The sequence below is a fragment of the Sander vitreus genome, chromosome 7 (genome assembly GCF_031162955.1).
Source record: "Sander vitreus isolate 19-12246 chromosome 7, sanVit1, whole genome shotgun sequence".
NCBI classification, from domain to species: domain Eukaryota; kingdom Metazoa; phylum Chordata; class Actinopteri; order Perciformes; family Percidae; genus Sander; species Sander vitreus.
Window position 1 is genome coordinate 32,010,555 of NC_135861.1, and position 17,232 is coordinate 32,027,786.

General features: G+C 47.6%; 1 protein-coding gene across 2 annotated transcripts; it reads left to right on the forward strand.

Annotated features, from left to right (window-relative positions):
- The first annotated feature begins 2,217 nt into the window (after window positions 1-2,217).
- asxl1 (ASXL transcriptional regulator 1) lies at window positions 2,218-16,216 on the forward strand. 2 transcript variants are annotated; one of them, XM_078255920.1, is made up of 11 exons: window positions 2,218-2,588; window positions 5,436-5,519; window positions 6,979-7,098; window positions 7,418-7,619; window positions 8,776-8,945; window positions 9,162-9,246; window positions 9,472-9,638; window positions 11,115-11,211; window positions 11,625-11,730; window positions 12,097-13,114; window positions 13,242-16,216. In XM_078255920.1, exons 1-11 carry the CDS (start codon window positions 2,532-2,534, stop codon window positions 15,792-15,794), a joined length of 4,659 nt encoding a protein of 1,552 aa, XP_078112046.1. In that variant the 5' UTR covers window positions 2,218-2,531; the 3' UTR covers window positions 15,795-16,216. The 2 variants fall into 2 exon arrangements, with proteins under 2 accessions (XP_078112046.1, XP_078112047.1); XM_078255921.1 differs by lacking the exons at window positions 2,218-2,588; window positions 5,436-5,519 and adding an exon at window positions 5,552-5,925 and having other exon boundaries at window positions 6,981-7,098.
- The last annotated feature ends 1,016 nt before the right edge of the window (window positions 16,217-17,232 follow it).

Sequence of the window (17,232 nt, forward strand, 5' to 3'; positions counted from 1 at the left end):
ATTTCCCGGACGGATACAGTTTGCTCAGTATCAAAAGGAGGGTCTAAGATTTCATCTTCTGTCACAATAAAGGTCATCTCTCAGTCATCACATTTATCTTATCATATCCCCCATCCATAGGTGGAAATCGCGGGGAGGGGGGTTAGGACCCACCCCATCTGAGGGTTGTCCCCCCCATAAAAAAATATTAAAAAAACATGCTGTGTATTGTAAATTATGTAATATATGTAAAACAATACAAACATAGCTTTAAAACCTCTTATGCCTCATAATGGTTTGGTCCACCACCTGCTACACCTACAAGTCTGTGTGGTGGGAGCAGCGCTGTTAAGAGAGACAGTGCTGGGTTGGAGAAAACAAAATTGGAATCACTCAGTAACGTCAGTTGTGGGACTCCAGTAAGTAGACATTAGGGCTGTGTATTGGCAAGAATCTGGCGATACGATACATATCACGATACATGGGTCACGATTCAATATATTGCAATATATCATTTTAGAAAAACTAATATTTAAAAAAAAAAAGACATGATGTGCATAAAAGTCAAAGAAGTTTACTTTAGGTAAACAATTCAGAAAATCAAACTGCCAATTTGGGATTGTGGTTCACAGGTTCTTAGTGAGCAAATTTGTATATGCTAAAGTAGGCCAAAGTTCAGCCATAGCTACATTGTTAGCTTCTAGCAAAAAGTCAGGCACTGCCAGGCACTGTTAGGCGAGGACACTAGTGGTGCGTCTCAGCATAGCCATCTAGCGGTAGAGGGTTTAAACACAACATAAACGTGAACCACTGTCTCACATGAATATTTTTGCACGTAAACTAAAAAAAAAAAATCTATATTTGTGTTTTTAAAATCAATGTAGTATTGCTAAATGAAATATTGCGAAAAAAAACTATGATTTTTCCATGAATCCTCTATGTTAGCGAATATAACGTTACCTAGCTTGTTTGGTGGCTTGTTGGATAGTTAGTTAGTTAGCTAACTTGCTAATTCCCCCAACATGCTTTCACTGGTAACAGAAAATGAGCCGGCTAGCTAGTTAGCTAGCTAGCTTTTTTGCTCGTGGGTTCAGTTCTCTGTTCAGCATCATCTGTGTAACAGAAAATAATCACTTCATCCAATGTTTGAAGTGGATACAAAAAAGCCATGCCAACCTACTTACTGGAGTTCCGCAACTACACATATCCTTTGCAACTGTCTAATTTTGGCTGTATTGTTTGTGTCCCCTTCGGAAATTGCTGTTGAGAAATGTTATGTTTATTGTCCCCCCCCCAACAGTTAGTTTGGATTAAATATTAAGCATTAAAGCAGCATAACATTATCAATACCAAGTTATGGACCTTTTTCACAGCAGACATTTTTGACTTGTCATAGTAGGAAAAGCACAGCTGAGATTGATAACCTTAACGATGGCTAAATTCCATCAAGTGTCCCAGTGAGCTATTTCAGTGAGTCAGCATGCCCAATACCAGGGCCTCTCCTAAGTGGAATGCAGCCACCATTAATGGTTTTGAATACACCTGTGCTTTTCCTACTATGACATGTCAACATGTCTGCTGTGAAAAAGGTCTATTGGCATTGGTCATAACTACCCTAATAGACTTATTTTGTTAATGTTTCACATTCTTAAAGGGTCATTTCAACCCCCATGCAGCAGTGAGTATGGCAGTAGGAGCATCCTTCGGCCAGAGGACTGTGTACATACGCTGCCCTGCTGAAATACCCTCGTGCAACATCCTTGCTGGAAATCTTTATCTTTGTTCTATATTGACAAAAAAAAAAAAAAAAAAAAAAAACTGGGTGTTTGTTACACAATTTAAGGCCAAATAATGGATATACGTAATATAGTATTCTAAATGTTGTGGCTCATACTGTTTATTTGCCCCGCTTTTAATTTTGCTATGTTATCATCCAGTAGTAAAAATAGCTTCAAATATGTGCAGAGTACAAATAGATCTTGTGGTCAGTCAACTTTAGCTCTGTATCAGTTTTTCTACATTATTATGAATTACACAGCATTTTGGTGTTCCAATAGATATACTCTATTGTTAGGCTATATATTATGTGGTTAATATATAATATCTGAGGATGGAAGGCTTAATGTGAACTGATAGCATAGGATTATTTACATGCAGCATCTGTTTAAATGCACTATTTGCATAGAGAGGGCTGGACTTTGTTTTGTTGCATTCCTGCGGAGGGTTTGACCTTTGACCTGGTTGTTGCATTCCAAAGAGGCTCGTCCTGCAGCAGCACCAATAGCCAGCCCTGCGCTCACACTGCTTCTGTGCTACAGAGAGACGATGTGTGTTGAGCTAGTTTAGACAAGGCACTGGACCCAGCAGCGAGAATTATCAAAGACTAGCAGACACCACTGCACCATCCCGAGCTTAAAGGAACGTCTTGCTCTGGGTCTACACAGTTAACCTAGAACGTAGTTAGCCATTTTGCTAAGCAGCTAAACCGCCATCGTATTGAGGTTGCTTTGTAGACACACAGCAGGCTAGCCGCAGACACCAGCGCAGAGGAAATGAAGGACAAACAAAAGAGAAAGAAGGAACGGACCTGGGCTGAGGCAGCTCGCATGGTAAACAGTCTATTTTGAGCTTTTAATTAGCTGCATGTAAATAATGTAACGTTATGAACTAGCTAGCTAATGTGAAGTCAAGGATCCAGATGTGTTGTTGTGTTCATTCTCCTCACGAACACTGCCTGTACACACTAATAATAATAATAATAATAATAATCAGCTAGGTTAGCTATTAGCAGTGCTAGCCCAGCCAGAAGGCAGGTAATGTTCGGATTAACGTTAAATGTAACTGGGGGTGCATTTTACATGTGCTGCATGTCTTTCTGCCTGCTGACATAAAGAGCTACGCAACGCAATATGCTAGCACTGGCTAGCACGCTAACATCCACCTCTTCTGTTTTGAGCTCTTTGTTTGCTAGGCAGCAAGCTAGCTAGCCCTGGGCTAATTAGCACCTGAGCAACCTGAGAAACTCCAGGTTTATGCACTTAACGTGAACAAACTGACCAGTAAAACGCGAACTTTTAAAACCCGTCATGCGAATGCAACGGCGAACTTGTTGTTCTAGTCTCAATTCTATCATTATGCTGACCATAATGCACGCTACCGCTAGCAGCTAATGTTAACCCCTAGCTAACCCCAGCTGTACTGTGGATACAGATTGATACGGCAAGCTGCAGAAAAAATAAAATAAGTCGCGTGAACGTAGCTAAGTTACATCAACTAGGCTCTGTCGGAAGTTCGACGAGAAGCAATAGAATATTCAGGAAACAGTTGAAAGGCAAACGTTAAACCCTAACATTAGCAAGCTGGTGGAATTCATTTATTTTTTTTACATCAAGTGAACTTTTATAATGGATGTATTATGTGTATACTGCAAAAGCACACAGGACAGCTATCGTTAAGCAGTTGGTCAAGTACATGTCTGATTGCGTAGAATTGTGGTCAGGTGTGATTTCCCACCATGTTTAGTGTGTATCCTCTGTGTGAGGGCAATGGGTTCATTAGCTGATTGGGTCTGATTTGCAGTAACGTTTACACTCGGCGCCGAGATTGAAAAGTGGCTGATGACATATGCCACTTTGGTAAAGGACAACGGCATATGCCGATCCCCCGGCGGCATGTACCAGTGTTGTATTCCGGTTGAGATATGTTATCCCCTACCTAAACCTGAACCCAACCTTACCCTAACCGTAAAGTCCATTTTATGGTCCTGTGTTAAAACTATACCTTAGTGGGCGCCTGGGTAGCACACCTGGTGGGGCACGCGCCCATATGCAGAGGGCTCGGTCCTTGCCACAGAGGTTGCGGGTTCGGTTCTGACCTGCGGCCCTTTGCTGCGTATCATCCCCCTTCTCTCTACCCTTTCAAGTCTAAGCTGTCATATCAAAAATAAAGGCATAAAAATGCCACAAAAAAACAAACTATGCCTTAGTTACATGTAGATACGTGCCCTACGCTGTAGCCAGTGGCGTAGTCTACGTGATACGCGGGTATACCCACTAAGAAATCTCCAGGATTTCCATATACCCACTCAAAAATGTGCAATGATACACAACAACGCACTTTTGTGACAGAACTTTCACTTCAGATATTTGTGTTCACAAATAGGGGGTAGAGTAATGGGACAGCAAACGAAACGAACGCCGCAGAACATGCAGAGAGACTTTTCTCATCTTTCATCGACCCGCTCCTCGCTGAGCGCGGTGTGTGCGTAGCGACCGGGCCCAAATGCTCCGCCTACGCTAACGCCAGTATCCTCCCTTCAACACACATTTAAGACAAATATAAGTAGCCTATTTGTTCTCGTTGCTTTGAGGTCAACTTTTGTCATCCGGGCTTAGGTCCCTGATGTGAAAGCCCCCTATTGCTTTATATTCCATTATATTTTTGATATGTTTTGAATGTCATTTTGTTAACCCATAAATAAAGGTATTCCCCCACCATAAATTTGGTGCATAAAGAATGCAGGCTATTAGTCTTTGGCGCTCAAAATAACCCCATTTTCAGAGTTATTTTCTGTTGGCTGTCTGCTGTAGTCTCTGTGTTGTGTTCCAGTGCACATTTTTGATCAACAAAGCAACACGTGTCTTTCGGTTTAATTAAAGGCATTCATTTTTAGGATTGTTATTCTACAATATTATGGGGGAAAAAAAATAGTCTAGGCACCTCTCTCCTAGGAGAGAAAACTGATAGACCACATTGATTAAATCTCATAATCTGAAGGTTTGCTACAAAAGTAGGCCCATAACTCGGTACATGTACAGCGGCGTAATATACTTCAGAAACGCGGAATCCAGACTGTATTTAACTAAGAACACACACTGCTAAATAAACGCATAAATGAATGAACTGGACGAAACTAACAGATGATGACTACATCGACGACAAACTGTAAACGAGGTATATGGCGCGATAGAATAAAACCACGGCACAAGCAGCTGAGAACGGAGGGGTGGTGGGAGGCCGCTGCGGCGCTTCCGGAGGCCTGAGAAACTCCCTTTCTTCAGCTGGCTAGTTCCCTTGGAGCCAACTCGGCCGTTTCGGTCTCTCTGCAGCAGCAGGTGAAGGTTTGGGTCACTGACCACCGCCAACAAAGGCGTATGTCAAAGGCAGATGGATTATCCAATCCCCTGCAGGTTTTTTTTTTCTTTTTTTTTTTTTTGCTGCTGTTTTCCAAACCGTTTCCAATGACGGCTTCTCGGGTGGTTCTATGTTCCCGACAGCAGATCTGCCCCTTTTTTTCGCGTGCGATACCGACGCGCGCATTTTAACGGACACAAAAAAACAGACAGGGCGAAGCTCTGCGTTCACTGAGAACGTGGCACCTTCCCGCCAAGTCTAGAAACCTGTCGTGTCTGGGTTTTTTTTTTTTTGGCTGTTAAAACAATGTGGTTGTTTTTCAGGTTTTGGAGAACTTCTCTGATGCACCCATGACTCCCAAACAAATCCTCCATGTTATCCAGACCAAGGGGCTGAAGGAAATGCGGTCAGACACACACACACACACACACACACACACACACACACACACACACACACACACACACACACACACACACACACACACACAGTTCTTTGTAGAAATGTCAGCTGCCACTGTTAAAATGGTAAAGACTGTAATGATACAAGCTGTTGTCTTGAACGGGATTGCAATAACTGATGTTGGTATTGTTGTGTAGCAGAGCTGTACCTTTTTTTTATTTTTTATATTATTATTAGTGTAGTGCATAGGGCAAAAACAACAAAGCGCAGTGACACTCTGGGCTTCGGTCATCAGGCTTTTGTCCCTCATTCAATCCAGAGTGTGTCATTGCATATGTTATAACAATGTATTTTTATTTTGTTATTTCCTTCCACATGGACCACTTTGCCTGCTGCTGGCCTAAACAGGAGGTAGGTTGGAGGACAGAGACCTTTTGTTGCATACACTTGCACTGATTTTTCTTCTGTAACCAAACACTTACTCCGAGGCCTGTGCTTGCTTATGGTGCATTGTGTTTTCACGAAAAAGGCAAACGCAGTGTGCCCAATACTCTTAACTATGGAAAACGTCGCCAGTTCACCTTAACGATACGCTCAGTTATTTTGTCAGTGTGCCCATTTGCACCTCGTTGGAAAGTGACGAGATTTCTCGTCGAGGTAAAAAGTGTGTCGCGTTAGAACATTAGAGTATTGCCGCTCGCGCGCTCTCTCAAAAAAAAAATGAAATATCAGTTCTTGCACTCTCATGGAATATGAAAACATCGCGTGGACCGTAGTATCTGCGGAAAACCAGCAGTCAGAGCGGTGGCAGTATCAAAAGAGCCGAATGGGTCTGTCACATTTGGTAGGCATGACATCTTTTGTTTGTTTGTTGGTTGGTTGATTGGCCGTCTATAAGAGCAAAGCTGGCCGCATTATAAATACTCCATACGCTACTGTTCATGCTTGCTATGAAATGACCAGTCCCGTAGCTATTTGTAAACGCAGGTCAAGGATCACACAATGAGCACGACTCTGACTGAATTGTGTCAAAGTGAATATCACAGCAACAGAAGTGCCAGACCTTGTTTTGCAAAGTGAGTGGACATCCAACAGGGGCTGCTGCCCCCTGAACAAGGGTTCCAACGGGATTCCTAGAAATAGCTGTCACTTTTTCAGAAGCAACAACCGATTCTTCCTTCATTCATTATTCTAGGGCTATGATAAAACCTTAAAAAGGAAATCTTAGATAAATATAAACTGTGGCCAAATCTCTAGCCAACTGACCGCCCTGATGTCGTCTCAGGGTGCGCAGCGATCGCCGTTGTGCTCACGCAGGGATGTAACGTTATAGCGAGCTTTGCGACCAATGGGTGTAAGCAACCGGTGGCGCTGACGCGTCTTTCAGATCTGAATTTGGCTTTCATGTCTTGCGTCCAATATGTCCTGTCGCAATGAGTTGTAACTGAGTGTACCTGTGTGCGCAGTGGTACAGCCCCTTTGGCCTGCCTGGTCACCATGCTGCACTCCCAGGTGAGGGGAGACCGAGTCAAGAACAGCATCTTCTTCAAGCTGCCTGGACGGATGAGCCTGTTCACTCTCAAGGTACACAAACGCCATCCTCTTAAACTCTCAAAGCTCTGCTGCTAAAAGTCATTTGTGGGAGTTGATGTTACCCCCCTAATTGGTGTCCGTAGAAAATTGTAGTAACTTACAGTTACTCGAGATAATCCACAGGTTGCCTGGTGAATCTCTTTATTGGTACAGCCTTTCTACTGAAGTCCACTTGCTGACAGACCCATTGATACGATGCTCTAGTTTATGATACTAGAGCATCGTATCAAATCATTTGATGTGGGGGGGAGGCCTTTTGTATGTGCATTACTCATGCAGAGAACCCTGTTTTTCCTTTCACACTGCGTAGAAGAACGCCCTCCAGTGGACAAAGGCAACATCAGAGTCTGAGACATCAACAGAGCTGACCAGCAGCACGGCCCCCCCAGCCTCCAGCAGCAGCACCCCTGCAGCAGGCACGGCTGTGGCCCCAGTCGGCCCCACTGAGGCCACGGAGCAGGAAAGCTGTGACTCGACTGAAACCACTGCTGCTGCCAGCGGAGACAATGATGGTAACGCTACACCAGAGACAAGCCACACCCTCAAACACTCACCTGGCTGTGGCATTACAAAGTGGACCGTGATCACATTTTGGGGGGGGGGGGTGTGTCTGGCCACTGACCCCGGCTGTGTTGCTGCCATAAGCTCCGTCGCAAATGCACTTCTGTACCTCCACTTGCTATCTTGAGTACTATGGCTGTGCGTCTCTTCGCGATGTTCTTACGATTCAGTTTGATTCGATGAGATACGATTCAATCTGATAGATACAGTTAATATTCGGTTAATGTAAACTCCTAATTCTCAATCAAAGGAGCATTGCCTACATTAAAATAAATGTATATTTTGCAAAAGGGACCAGGTAATGGTAAAGCTAGGACACGCTAATAGTATAACTTAAACTTAATCAGCTGGCCACTTGTTACCAGATCACAGCTACATCAGCTCCATGTTAAATCAAACGGCCTCCTTGCCGCTGTAATCGGAGAGACAGTAACTCAAACACAGGTCCGTGTTAGACAGTCCCTCCAAATAATAATCATACACAGTATTACGCGAGCACAATAACACTGTTGTGAGCGTTTTATGCTAATGTGACTGAACATCTTGGAACACATAAACGTCAACATAAACCTAACACGCCCAAATGCATATCTATCTATGTATACCAGTCTACTCACATGTTTATGAGCACCCACATGGCTGGATGACTCCCAGACCGCAGCTAGTAGGCTACAATTTACAATATTCACGATGCATTCCTCCCCGCTACTTTCACCGCTAACTGCAAGGAGAGCAAAAACTGTGGTTAGGAAAGGCTTCCACTAAACCGATTTCACTATTAACCACGCTTTAAATCGTAAAGGCTCTGCTACAGCGGTTGGGGCTCAAGGGCACCTCAGTGGTGGTAATGAGGGAGGCACAAGCTGTCGGTCTGGGGATCGAACCGGCGACCTGATGGAAGATAAGAATACATGAGATTGTCACAGTCGAAGTTGGGATATAAAGGGGACTTCAGTATTGTGTGTGACATTTGGCACTGGAATAAGACTAAAATGTGATGACTTTTCATTGACTGAAACTTGTCTTCAGCATGAGGTGTGTTGGCCACTGCTTGCCCATCCTGTAAATGTCAACAGCGACGTGACTGTATTTTTCTCTGACCTGAAGCATCGGTGGATGAGAGCTCGTCCAGTGCCTCGTGCTCCGCAGAAGTGCCGGCCCCCAGCAGCCAGCCCCAGACCCGCCTCAGCAGGGCCGCAGGACAACAAGGGCGCGTAGACGCCCAGCAGAGCCAGCATGCTCCACACGCCCAGACCAGACTGAGCCGCTCCAGACAGGTCAGCCCCGTGCTCCATGGTTAACAGTAGGCACGGATTGGTTTTTACAGTTTGAAGTGAATAGTGTAACGCCTAACGGGTTTAAGACATTAGCCATGTCCCCTTGTCGTGCCGTGTGTTTGAACATGACCTGTAGAGGGACGAGGAAATGGTGCTGCTTAACATACTGACTGTAGAACTGTCTACCTGTCCATCCCACTATTTGTGTTGCTACAGTCAGGGAGGCAGAGGAAGAAAGCCGTCATGATGCCTCGTGTTGTCCTCACCCCTCTTAAAGTGAACGGCGAGCACGTCCCCCAAGGTGAGAGAGACACTCTTTTGTACAGTAACGAAAGCAAGAATTCAGAATGCTGAACATCATCATTGTCCTAATTAATATACACTGGCAGAAATAAGACTGAGAATGCCCCCCCAGGCCTGTCACAGGCAGACACCCTCGGATGCCTGGGGCCACTGGGATTTTCTTTGGCGCTGCAGATGGCTTTAGCATCAGGCCGAGTTACATGTGTGCTTATTGCCTTGGCAGGACCCATAAGGAGGAGTCGTGGAGGGGTGGATGTGGACTTTGAAACCCCAGGCTCCATCCTGGTCAACACCAACATCAGAGCCCTCATCAATGTGCGGACCTTCTCAGCCTTCCCCACACACTCGCAGCAGCAGCTGCTGCAGCTGCTGCCAGAGGTGGACCGACAGGTACGTTGCGTCTCTGTCCTTCCCGTTCATCCCCAGCTTAGGTCTGTAATGACGCTGCAGTCTGGACGTGTGTCGCGGTAACGGGAGTCAACATCACAGGGCATTGCAGTGCACCTTTTTCAGCTGTCAAATTCGCTAAAAATTGTGAATTTTAAACCTAAATGGCAGAATACAGGCTCGGTAAGCGACGTTGGTTCGGTACGCCCTACGACCCAAACGCATCAAAATAGTATTTATGTGCACTCCTCGCACAGGTGGAACAGAAATATGCGTTGTGCGTTTTTACCTGGAAGTTTTGGCAGCACACCAGTTGTTGTCTATCGGCTGTAGAATGCTAGTCAACTTAGTCAAGCTCGATGGACACCGATTTGGCCCAAAGTAATAACTAATGCTGTATCCCCCTTGAAATGGACACTTGAAGACACTTGAAATGGATATCTGGTGCTGGTCACCGATGTCCAAAAGGTTCTGGTGGGTGTAGCAGATGTTTGCAGAACCGGCAGTAGTAAAGCAGTTTGTGGTTCTCGTGAGGTTTAGCGGGGCGCCACCTCCCAAACCTGCATTGTTGGTTGGCGGCGTTAACTTTAGCGGAACCTTTTTTTTTTTTTTTTAAGGTAAATAAATATATTGAGGGCGCCCAAATATCTCTGCACAGACAAAATGTGTTCTGCGTTTACTCCTTATCTTGCAGCTGCTACGTCTCCCCTCATCTACGGAGGCACAGAGTTGAACAACTCCTCTGCCTGGAAAGGTTCTGAGGTTATGTTGGACACTGACCTGAATGACACCTAGGTACCATTGTCTCAACTCGCATAGCATAAGCCGGAAATTCCACCACACCCAGGGTTCAGTTCTTGGCTACGATGGAGCATTACTGACATTAGCGTTTGTGGCAATTTTTTTAATTTTCCGCGCTGTACCGAATACCAACCAAAAAACGATGACCCCAAAACGTGTTGCATACAGAACCGTGATTTTTAGTTTACCATTGCAGCCCTACTAAGAAGGTATTAATTGCTGTTAATTAAAAAAGAAAAAGGCCCAAACATGAACCACTGCTCTAACTGGTCAGCACCTTTTTGATGTGTGATGGACAGATTACATTAGTCTTTTTTTTTATTATATAAAAAGTGTCGACAGAATGCGGAGTTACAATCCGTCAATAGTTGGACAGTGCAACAACTAGACAGGCAACGACAAAAGAACCGTGTACGTTACTTACAGGTTGTAAACAACAGGTTGTTACAAATTGTGTGCTGCACAAATTTCAGTAGTCAGTCAATTGGGCATACAACAAACTGAACTAGTGTGGCATTTAGGGCAGGTTGCAGTGTGCTCGCCCAGTGTTTTTCTTTGTCTTTTGTGACACCGAGCTGTGTTTTGTCATTTCTAGGGTCAGTGTGAGGCATTGGCCACTATTCTTCAGGTGTAATATTGTTTTAATGCTATTTGTGCATTATGTCCCCTCTCTTCAAGATTGGACCAGATGGTATGGCCAGACTGAGTAGCTCTGCTCTCAACAACGAATTCTTCACCCATGCCTCCCAGAGCTGGAAAGAGAGGCTGGCGGAGGGTAAGTGATGACGGCGACGTCTGCCGGGCTTAAATATCCACGTGAGATGAGACTGGGGGGGGGGGGAAGGAGCGTGTGATAGCAGAAACAAAAGTAGCCATAAGGTTGGTGTGAAGAAGGTGAAGAAACCATAAATGCCAGCAGGAAAAAAAAAAAAATCATGTCAAAAGGCAGCCATGTGCTCCAGCAATCAATGCACTTAATCTTGGCGAATCGGTCCTTTTTCAAGGACCTGGTTTAGGGAATGTGCTGTGGTTATTCTGATGGTAGCGCTGTCCTGGAACGTTACGGACACCAGCTGCTTATTTTGACAAGTGAAGGGGCCGCTAAATCAGGTTTATACCAAAACTACACTGGTTATATGCTTCAAAAAGTACTTTTTAAACCTTTTTATGTGTGTTTGGCACATTTAGGTGAGTTCACCCACGAGATGCAGGTGCGTTTCCGGCAGGAAATGGAGAAAGAGAAGAAGGTAGAGGCGTGGAAGGAAAAGTTTTTTGAAGAATACCATGGGCAAAAGTAAGAGCCAACCCATTTCATCTGAATTCACTGTTCAACAACAGCCATATTTGTTTTCTGTCATATTTGGGGTGGTTCCTTTTTTTTAATTTTTTTTATTTAAAGTTAGTATATTGTTAACATTTATTAGTTGACTGAACATTTTGACAGCAAGTATCAAAAGTATTATTTAGAAAAGCTGGATGTAGCTATTTATTTTTGACAGCATGTTTCAAGCCATTTCTTTCCATCTCCTTTGCTGTCCTCCATGCAGTTTAGACAACTCGAGCATGACCTACATCAGTCAAGGCCGCTGTGATATGCCAACCAATGTCAGTGTGTCCACAATGTGCTAAAACGTAGTTTTGTTTATTATTATGTTTTTAGGTCTGGCCTGACACAAGAGGAGTCCCTAAAGCTTACCATGTCTGAAGCCAGTGAAGTTGCAGCCAGTGTGCTTGACAGCGACGTGGCTGTGGTGGCAACTGGTGCCCCCAAGAGACGCAGTGTTGGCCGGCGGAGGAGAGACGGCAGGATGAGGAGACGCACGAGGGCGGACCTGCGCAGGAGGGCCCGCCGGACCCTCTGCAAGGCCACTCCTCCGGCCGTGCAGCCCGCAGAAGCAGCTGAGGCCAGAGCTGCACTGGACATCCCGGCAGCTTCTGTTGGCTCGCCCATGTCTGACAACACGGTCGTTCAAGATGAGGTGGTACTGCAGTCTGAGTGTGGCGTGGAGCTCCCAGCTGAGAGTGCCGCCGTAGAGCCAAAGCCCTCTCCCACTCCAGAGCCAGTCACGTTGCCAGCCTCCACTCCCACGCCTACGCCTACGCCCACGCCTACGCCCACTCCCAGTCCCACTCCCAGTCCCAGTCCTAGCCCAGCCTCCACCAGCGCAAACGAAGAGCCCGAAGCTGCAGCCCGCCTGCTCCCAGAGGAGGCTGCACCTGTGCTGGCTTCCACCTCCTCACCTTCCTCTTCCTCTTCCTCCTCCTCCTCTTCTTCTTCCTCTGCCTCCTCACCTGTCTCCTCGCCCTCCTCGCCCTCTGATAGGCAGGGGGCGTTTGCCGCAGGCCTGGACTCTTCTTCGTCCTCCTCAGCGTCCTCCAGTGCCGCAGTCGCTGCCGATCCCTTGGATGACACTGCGTCCGTTGTCACCTCCATCACGGGCGGTACTGCCACCAGCAGCCGTGAGAGTAGCCCCTCAGCCAGCCCAACCGCCACCCCTGCACCCAGTGCTCAGCCCAAGGAGCAGAAGAGAAGGCCCGATGAGACTCAGGCCTTCTCCAGTTTCCCCGAAAAGAGGCCGCGGCTTGACGACCGTCAGTCCTTTCGTACCACAATTGACAGTGTCCGTTCGGAGAAGCCGCAGCCGACAACCGAGGAGCCCAAGGTGCCGCCTATCAGGGTAAGACTTTGTGCGCGCACGAATAATTTGCCCTTGCCTAACCCTAATCCTTGTTTAGTGATGAGCTGTTGTCTAGGAGTTGTTGTGCAGGTGAAGTTTGACTCCTGTCCTTGTGTCTCTGTCCCAGATTCAACTGTCCAGAATCAAACCCCCCTGGGTCAAAGGCCACCCCACCTACCAGATCTGCCCCCGCATCGTGCCCCCCGGCGAGGGCTCGCGGCGGTCGGGGACGGGGGGCGCGCGCACCCTGGCGGACATCAAAGCCCGTGCCCAGCAAGCCCGGGCCCAACGCGAGGCCGCTGCTGCTGTTGCAGCCACTGGCGAGGGGTCAGGGCCGGACGGGGTCAGGCTGCGGCCTGCTGCTGGGCTACCGGATAGCAGCAATGGACGACGAGCGCGAGAGCACCCAGGACCCATCGAGCCCGGAGGAGGAGGAGGAGGAGGAGGAGGAGGAGGAAGAAGGAGAGGTGGAGGGATGGAGGAGCAGGGAGCGTCTTCAGGCACTAATTCGTCTGGAACACAACTACAGCTTCTCAATGTAGAACCCACGCCCCAGCCATCTCCTTCCCTGTCCACCACCTCAACCTCCATGTCCTTTGAACCCCCACAGACCCCAAGCCCTCCTCGAGAAGAGGCAGCCGGGGAGCCGGAGGCTGAAGAAGAAGTAGAAGCAACATCAGCCAGTGTCCAGAGCTCCTCGAATGGGCTCACAGACAGGGCAGCCAACTCGCCCTCTCCAAAGCCAGAGGTGCCTGAGGCTGCTGCTGCCCCCTCAGAAATGGCTGACCAGGGTTGTGAAAAGCCCTCACTAGCCCCAACCTCCATCCCAGATTCGGTTCCTAGGTTCGGGGCTCAGGGTGTGGATGTTATTCAGACGCTGGCCAGCTCCTGTCAGCCCAAAGAGCAGGTACAAGGGAAGGAGGCGGGACTCTGTGGTGTAATCCAGCATGGCTCCCACCACGTGGAACCCCAGGAGGTCTTATCCATCTCAGCGGCAGAGAGACGGAAAACGGATGCATCCTCTCGCCAACGGGTGGACTCCTCCGGTGAAGAGAAAGACGACGAGGCTGGGACACATAGCGACTCTACGGAAACGGCGTCAGACTGTGAGAATGACATCCAGGAGGATGAGCAGCAGCAGCCTGACCACGACTGGTGTCCCCAACTGAGCATCCAGAGAAACGGCCAGCTGGTCATCTGCAGCCCCACTATTCAGAACCAGCAGCCAGTCATCCAGGCCCACGTGTCCAGCCGCCAGGGTCACACGGTCATTCAGCCTTGCTTCCCCAACGGCATGCTCCACCCTCAGCACCACCAGGACGGCCAGCCTCTCCCCATAGCCCATCCACAGGGGCTCAGGGACACCAACGTGGTGGTCAAAATGGAGCCTGGGGATGACTGTAGAGTCTCCAGGCAGGGCTCTCCTGAAGAGGAGTCTTGTGGAGGTTTAAAGCCCTCTGTCACTCCCCCCACTGCTGCAGCTGCCTCCAAGAGGCTGGCCAGCTCAGCCAGACCAGTGTCCAGTGTGGAGGCCAACAACCCTTTGGTCACTCAGCTACTGCAGGGCAGCCTGCCCCTAGAGAAGGTTCTACCCCCCCACTCTGCCAACAGGCTGGAGATCAGCCGATTGCCAGGACCCCACCCCAGACCACCGGTGGCAAGGACCTCAGGGCTTCGCGCCAGGCCTGAGGCCTCCGCCCAGTCTCCCAGCCCAGAACTGATCCACAACAAGTCTCCTACAGGTTGCCCGGTCTCGTGTTTGATGGAGGCCCCCACTGCATCGGTGCAGTATCAGTGTCAGCAGGCTCCCGGGGCTGTCCCGGTCATCACTTCTCTGCCGCCCTCCTCATCCTCCTCCAGTTCCTTGTACTCCAGAAGTAAGTCAGACCTTAGCCCCCAGACCACTGGGGAGTGTGCAGTTCCAAAAGACTCCCATGGTCCTCAGCCCTCACAGGGGGTCACTCCAGACAGGCCCCAGCCAGCCCACCGGACCATGCCTAACGGTCCCTCTCCTCCCCACGCAGACCCCTGTCCCGCAGAGGCCGTGCCTACGAGTAAGATCAACTGGCGGCCCCCACAGTCTCAGCTCCCCCCCTCTCACCAACTGCAGCTGTCTCCTGCACCCACTGTAAAGAATGAAGCAGGTGTGCGGGCCCCCTGCCAGGCTCTTGCCAAATCGTCCCCCATTAAACCCATGAGTGTTACCAAAAAGGAGCCCGGGAGCTGTATGGACGGCTACCTGAGCGGAGGGGCCATGGAGGGACTCCTCAACATGGAGATGACTTTTGCCAGGATGGCAAAGAAGGAGCACAGCAAAGCCAGCTACTCGGCTGGCTCTCCCTCCCCCTCCGCCTCGGCCCTTCCCTTCCAGCTGTACGGGAAGCTCCCCAAGCACGGTTCCGTTGGAGGAGTAAGCTACACAGCCAATGTGTCCGTGTTGGACAACGGCGGTTTCTCCCGGAGCATGGCAGACAGCGTGCTTCAGCTGCGCCCCCGCTTGGCCTCCAGCCAGACCACGCTCAGCATCCAGGCCTTTACTGACAGTACGGCCGAGGAGGTGGCGCTCAAGTGCTCGTGCCGCCTCAAAGCCATGATCATGTGCCAAGGCTGCGGTGCCTTCTGCCATGACGATTGCATTGGGCCCTCCAAACTGTGTGTGTCCTGTCTGGTGGTCAGATAGTATGTTCATCTGTGTACAGTGTCAGCAGCAGGACTGGGGGGGGGCTCCAGAGAGCATACAGGAGGAGCCCGACGGGCAAGATTTGCCTTGTATAATATAATCGGTCTGTATTTTTGTTGTTGCAGATTTTCAGATTTTTTTTTTTTTAGCTGTACTTATATTATATTATTATTGTTATTATTATTGTTGTTATTAATATTATTATGTGAATTTGGGGCATGGTTAATTGTAAATTGTGCCTTTTTTGTTTTGGTTTTCTTTCCTCAAAAACATTTACCTCATCTTATCTTGCTCCACCTGTCGTCATCATCATGTGGTGGCCATCATTGTTTTGGTCCCTTGTTTCCTCAGCGAACAAGGACCTACTGTTGTCTCTTTGCGCAAAGAAGTATTTTTTTAACCATTAAAATGATTCAATGACATTGTTTCACTGTTTGTGTTTTGACTAGTTACCTGAAACTCCTGTCTGTTAAGTACAATGAGCAAATAAAGTGATGATGAACGGCGATAGGGTCTTTGAAGCCTTTTGATGAACAGAAAAAAAATGGATCACCACCTCCAGTATGACAGACCCAGACAGGACTTTATGTGCACACTGTATTCCATCTCTGCTGACATGGAGGGCAGCCAGGGGGCCATCCAGATGTTTTGGCTTCACTTTTGGGGAGCCGTCCCCCCTTTTTTTTTTTTTTTTTATGTACAGTCTTATAGTGTAATAGCAGGGAAGAATCTGCGATATTGATACAATACTTTTTTTATTAAAAGCATCTAATGCACAAACTTGTAGGGGAGAGCAGTGTGTGTGAATGCATCATTAGTAGGCTACTCGTGATTATTTCCATCAGCACCAAGCTGCTGGAAGACTGATGCACACACTGATCAGTGGCATCAAGTTGGAGGGATTGAGCCTCCCAAATCCATGCGAAAGACTGCAAAGTAGATGGGTAAAAATGCGTGACCTAATATGGACAAAAGCATTCTATGCGAGAAGCCCAACTTCGCCTATCGGGTCGACCACCGTCGTGTGAGAGGACGTGACCATTCCTGTTACAGCGCTTGATTTTCTTGCGTAGTGGTGTAGGTTTAATGGCATCTCCTGCTTCTTCTCTTATAGTGTTGGTATTTAAACTTTCCATTTAAACCAAGTATGACCAAAGGCTTGATCACTCTGACCTTTTTTTTTTTTCCCAAAGCAACAATGCGAATGGCCCCTGACCAAGAGTGAGAGTTGTATCTGACAATCCTCCATCTAAAAGCAACAGCGTATAACAGTTTGAGTCCAGTCCTCCTTCACTGTGGGTTAACCTTTATTTTAAGAGCAACTTAAAGACTTATCCAGACACAGCCATAATTAACACAGAGACAATACAAAATAAATATTCACAATCACTTTTTTTTTTCTTTCTTTTTTTTTTTTTTTTTTTTTCTTCATCACCAA